Source organism: Atta cephalotes, assembly GCF_000143395.1.
Source record: "Atta cephalotes unplaced genomic scaffold scaffold00027, whole genome shotgun sequence".
In the NCBI taxonomy this organism is placed as follows: Eukaryota; Metazoa; Arthropoda; class Insecta; order Hymenoptera; family Formicidae; genus Atta; species Atta cephalotes.
This window is the reverse complement of record NW_012130091.1, coordinates 2,874,657-2,880,950: the sequence shown is the minus strand read 5'-3', so window position 1 is coordinate 2,880,950 and position 6,294 is coordinate 2,874,657. Positions and strand designations below refer to the sequence as shown.

The 6,294-nt window shown below is 33.0% G+C and overlaps 1 protein-coding gene across 2 annotated transcripts in view; it reads right to left on the bottom strand.

Annotated features, from left to right (window-relative positions):
- The window catches only part of LOC105620537 (neurexin-4), a 10,437-nt gene extending 5,007 nt beyond the window's left edge, over nucleotides 1-5,430 (bottom strand). The window contains exons 1-3 of one of the 2 annotated variants that reach the window (XM_012202027.1): nucleotides 5,367-5,430; nucleotides 3,945-4,040; nucleotides 1,603-1,799 (exon numbers count right to left, since the gene is read on the bottom strand). In XM_012202027.1, the coding sequence (XP_012057417.1) occupies nucleotides 1,603-1,799; nucleotides 3,945-4,040; nucleotides 5,367-5,430 (357 nt within the window). Of the gene's footprint in view, nucleotides 1-729; nucleotides 927-1,602; nucleotides 1,800-3,944; nucleotides 4,041-5,366 lie in introns of both variants that reach the window. The other variant, XM_012202028.1, reaches the window with a different exon arrangement.
- Nucleotides 5,431-6,294: the final 864 nt, after the last annotated feature.

Below are 6,294 nucleotides of genomic sequence, written 5' to 3'. Positions count from 1 at the left end.
TATACGACCATGTAAATGATATCTTTTTAAAATAAATGATAATAACCAAGCACTAAAATTATTTATTAATTATCCTATTGAATCTGTCATATTCAGAACTTACGCTCTATTGTTCTAATAGAAAAAAAAAATTTTACAAAACAAAGGTATATCTGATGATACAAATACAAATAGAGTAATATTTCATTTATAATTCAAGTATTATGAGTCTTATCAATAAGCATGTCATAATCTTTTCCAGATATCATAACCACACCATAGATTTATTTTAAATTTTCAAACCCCAATAGCGATTATTAAAACAGAAGATTCCAAAGTATTTTTTTCGAAATTGAGAAATTTGTTTATAATTATTTCGTTAATGGAATTTCTACAATATTCCTACGAAAGAGCAACGACTTAGAAATTTTATAATATGCTTATTATCAATGTACATACAATGAAAAGAAATTACTAAAGTTAAATTAATGCGCATTCATTTATAAGTCGGAATATATCCTTTCAGAAAATTTTACAAATCTAAACAAAAACTTTGTATTATAATTTAATAGTATAATATATATTTTCTAATATATATAATATTTATTTTATATATTATAAAATATATATTTAAAATGTTTCTGTGTATGTGTATGTGTGTGTTGTACTATGTATGTTGTGGGTGAAAGAATTACCCTGTATATACGTAAGAGTAAACAAATTGTAGACTCTATCCTTGAAATTTAATACCTCATCTACACCATCCTGGGTTTCATAAGTGGCCCAAGCTTGACCATCATCCGAATATTGGATAATATATTCTGTCACATATTCATTAGTATGCGCCCGCCCTCGCGTAGAAATGCTGCGTATCTCATATCTGTCCCCCAGCTCCATAGTAAGATGTTGATTGTAACTGCTAAGTTCTGGTGACCACGCGGAATCTCCTGTAAAGCCCAGCTCCATGTCCATGTGTAAAAGGAGAAAAGTAGAAGCGGAGCATGCAAATGGATATAGGAAATAATGAAAGGATCATGAATTTAAATTATTTTTGTGATAAATCTTGCTAGTCCTTTAGCCATAAATATATATTTCCAAATAAGATTAATTTAGATTTTTATTCAGTTATCGTATGAATTTATATTTAATATATGTTATTTGCATCCCAATGCGTATGTTTATGTTAGAAAAAAATAATATAATATTTAATAAAATAAGTATTCACATAATGAGAAAAAAAATGATTGGTGCAAAGCATTATCCAAATGAAAATCTATGTGTGTAAAGCACATTAAGATACTTACCAGTAACAAACCTGATCATATTGTTTGCAATATAGTTTTGTAAAATATTTTATCAATTATTCTATACATATTTACAGATTATTACACTAGATTACACTATAGATTATTACACTTTTTTACTATTTTCTATTATTTTCTACAAGCATGCATAAGCAAGCCTTACGTTAGTCCAGTTTTATATATATATATATATATATATATATGCACATTTTTTATTAATTATATAAAGCTTCACCATCATTCAATTGTTATTAAAGGCAAAAATATTAAACCCAATGAAGATTAGAAGATCAACGGCACCGAGAAAGAACGAGCTTACCTTTGCATGACCATCTTCTTCCTTATAATCCACATAATCGAGTCCATTGGTACCATAGCTAATACGATATTCCATAACATATTCATTCTGCACCGATCGTCCCTGAGTCGCCACAGCTGTGATGTTCATCACTTGGCCCAAGTCGATTATTAAATACTGACCGAAATCAGAGCTGCTAGCTGTCCATGCGTTTCCGCCTACACCACAACATTTATGCATGCATGCAACTCAAAGTAAACTTAGGAAAGTGCTTACGAATAATGGGACAGAACATAGCCAAATAATTAAAATAAATCCTGACAATACTTTGCTTTTATACTCAGAGTCTAACTCATATCATTGTACCAAACTTGTATGTTGAAAATCCAAACCAAATTTAGATGGCAATAGAATGCAGAATACATTTAAAAATTTCTCCGATATTGCATAACATTTCTCGGGGAAATAATAAAATTATTTTTCAAAATCATATTCATTAACACGAATATACAACATCAGACACTTATATCATGAAATATAGGCACTCTGAATTAATTTTTTTTTATTTCAATGAAAAAAAATCGCGCGTTTTTAAAGACATATTATGTTTGCTGTATACAAAGATCAGCAAAGAATAGTTATTTATTTTTTTACCTATTGTAATATTTTGCACGTGGGAAATTATTTATAGTCCGTAAGGTAATTAAAGGAATTGTAAAGTATTATTCTTAATGCTTTATTACTTTATAATTAAACTAATATACAATATGTATAAAATTCATCTTTTTTAAACATATTAGGAAACATTTCTTTGCGTATTGTAATATTATCTTATGATAGTTAATAAAATTATGGCTGTTCGTGTCTTGCAAAATATTGAGTTGTGAATTGTGGATCTATTGGAAAGAGTGGAATTGCATGTATCATAAGTTCATCGTAATTCATGATCTCGAACCGAGATAATTCATTACGTAATCGTAATAAATTATCATTTTCTTGTAATGCTACGGCAACGCAATGTTGTGAATCAAGTAAGGTTTCTTCAAATAACCAATTTTGTTTGATTCCTTTTACATACAAGTCTGTGTCGGTTGTGATCAAATCTTCGCTTAATTCTGAATTTGTCCGAAAATCTAAACTTCCTAGGTTAACAAAAATCCCCACGCCAAGCGCTTTAACATAGCTTTCTTTTAATGCCCAGTGTCTATAAAACATAGCCATTTGCTCGGCTTCCGATTTACTTGAATCTTTGATCTCCTCCCACTCTGCTGTAGAAAAATGTTTACTCATTAGACGAAAAAAATTAGTGACGTTTTTATTCTCCTTATAATCTAATGTCATAACATCTACACCTATTTTCACGTTCCTAACTTCCCCCGCTAATATCGTATAAGAACCTTGATGAGAAACATTAAAATTTATTATAGTGGAGTTATCTTTCAATACGGGCCTATTGTGTTCATCTCTGACGAAAGTAATTGTGTTATATGGAAGATCGGCATACTCGTTCACAAATTTTCTCATTAATAATCTGCCCACGAGAGAAGCTCGGATATCCTTACGAAATACAAATTTCCTTAGTTTTTCCTTCTCGTCACTTTGTATACAAGAAATGACGTGCTCGAACTCTCGCTCGCTTGGATTCCACTCTTTCCAGTTAAATGCCCAACGAATGACTGACGACATTCTAACGATATGGGCGCTAAGCATCAATCAAATCGCTGAACTACAGTTTGTACATGCACTCTTTGGCTGGTCACAGTTGGTATATTCGTAAATTATGTGTCTCTGACTATAAAAGCAATGCTTTTCAAAATATTTCGTTTGAGATACTCTCCAGGCTACTTGCTAGGATCCACCTGAAGCAAATATAAATTTATTATACTATATATTTGTTTTGTTTCTAATCCAAAAGATTGTTATTATAAGTATTTCCACTTAAAGTGCTACATAATAAAGATGAAGAGAAACGAGTATAAAGTGATTGGGCGATGAGTCATATAGTGAGCATGTACAGCTCACTTAATTCTTATAATTGAACGCAGCGGCGAGCAGTGACCATTGGCATTAATTAAATTTCTTGACTCTTACCAGAATTTTTTCATTGAGAAGTATTGCATAGTATTAGCAGAATCATTTGTAACTATGTACTATTATTAATGCAAAGAAAAGCAAATATAGTGCACAATATAGACAACGACAGACTTCGTAGGAATAGAAAGCAAGCAACAGACTACTACTAGTATCATATAATATATTTATATTATATATATATAGAAAGTACAATTGTACAATAAATTACGTCTAATCACTTAAACAAGATCTGTATGTAAAAACTAAGTAAACAAACATTTCTTTCTCACCATGTAGCCTAGCATTGTTCGGTCCTCTTTCAGGCAAGGAGGTTGTCGCTGTTATTTGAGCTCTATCCAAAAGAGGAAAGATGCATTCGTCGTCATCTAAGACACAATCGTAATGTTTGTTAAAGTATTATACCTTCTTAGATCAGTTTCATAACTCTCGGTTAACTCTTAATCGAGATTCAACTTATTCATTATCTCTTTTTAATTTCAGAATTGAGAAAAGATGAGAAATAAGTTGAACCTCGGTTAAGAATTAACCGTGAGTTGGGAAACTGGGCCTTAGAGAAATACAAAAATTATCAAATATTTTCGTGACAAAATATGTACTGGGAACAAACTGCTTTTGTATTTACTAAATAAACGCACAGTATAAAAGCATCCTCATAAAATTTTATTATTAAATTATAATAAACACATAAAATGCAATATTCAAATATTTTTAGACCTACATTTTTACATCAAAGATTTTTTTAATAGAATTATCATTAATGTGTTAATATAAAATTTTATGTTTACAATAATAATAGTTACATAACAACAAATTACATAATAATGAAGTAAGTAATCTATTAAACAAGATGTACGTTTGTGTGTGTGTGTGTGTGTGTGTGTGTGTGTGCGCGCGCGCGCGCGCGTGTGCGTGTGTGTGTGTGTGTGTGTGCGCGCGCGCGTGTGCGTGCTAGGAAATTTAAACTGAACATTGCAGCAGATTGGCATCAAGTGCTTTGCTATTAAAGACTATCATTTCAACAAATTTAAATGGAATACATCAGATTCTATCCAATTTCCACAGTCAATGTTATCATATTCAGCTAATCTGTCATTTGATTGCATTTTGCTGACAAAATTTATAGCAGAAACTTAGCGAAATCTAATTTCGATAGATTTGTCTGAAAACAAAATGTATCATAGAAAAAGACACATAACAATTAGATATAAGTATGTAATATGCTATGTTGCAAAATAACGCAATGACGGAACTGTCAGATGAAATGCGTGTAAATCCCATTTTGGACGATATGTAATTCGTATCAGATTTCAACAGAGATCTGACAGGTTTCTATCTAATAATTTTTCACGTCACACATTTTCGTATAAGTTATGTGTGTGTTTAATGTAAACTTCATGTCGTGTGTACTCCGATTTTTCAAATGTTTCGCATTACACGGCACATTGAGCCGCAAACAGAGCACACATCTAAGTTATAAATAAAAATGAAAAACAGATAAAATCTAAAATGGATGAATCTAACAATTCGTCGTATGACGCACGCAGGCTGCGTTACGCATCTCGTACTCGCGTATGACGCGAGTACTCACCGCGCGCCATATTATCTCGGAGATGGGCTGGGTCATAGTATCGTACCGTGCCAGGAAGTTACAGTACGTACCACCATAGTGATTGATATCGAATTGTACTTACTGTAGTACGCGAACGAGCTTGCCACTACGGCGAATGCGTACACAAGAAAGCCAAGAGCGGTCATCGTACCATCGCCTTGAGCTTAGAAAACGTCTCGATTCCACCGCGAAATCCTCAAACTCCGTATGGCAAACGAGCCCGATAAAAATGAGACGCGCCACTCGCACTAATTTTCCTGTGCAACTCCCGTCAACTTTGGTCTACTCCTATTCGCGACTTTTAAGAGCACACGTCTACCGTCCTGCGGCACGATCGGTGAACAATTAAATGACGCGAATCAACAACGAATGAGATGACGCGGGAATGAAAGTTGGCTATGCCGCGCCTCGTCTCGTATCGCGGCCGTTTGCCGTTTCCAATGTATTGAATTAGTCATTCGACATTTCGACGCATCGCATAGACGTCGCGCCACATCCATCTTGTCCGTATTATCTCTTGCAGGTATTATTGATAATACAAAATGATGATCAACGATTTCTTATCATCATTTGGCATTCATTAATCACATAGCACCAACATAAGGTATTACAGACAGTCGATATTACAGACGATATTATAACACCGATACAAATGATATAGTAGATATATTACCCACTGAAGATATCTGTGACTATAATTTGATGCGCATGCTTTGTGCATAATTAAGCGTTAAAAGGATTCTTAAGCCAGTATTCATAGTCGAGTCTTATTTCAAGACCGTCTTAACTAATATCTTAAGACGTTAATGCAGCCTTCTGATTGGTTCGTGACTTCTTAAGACCGTACTTAAGACGGTCTTGAATATAAATTTGACTATGAATACTGGCCGAGAAGAAGTCACGAACCAATCAGAAGGTTGCATTAGCATCTTAAGACATTACTTAAGACGGTCTTGAAATAAAACTCTACTATGAATACCGACCTAAGAATCCTTTTACTAGCGCCTAGT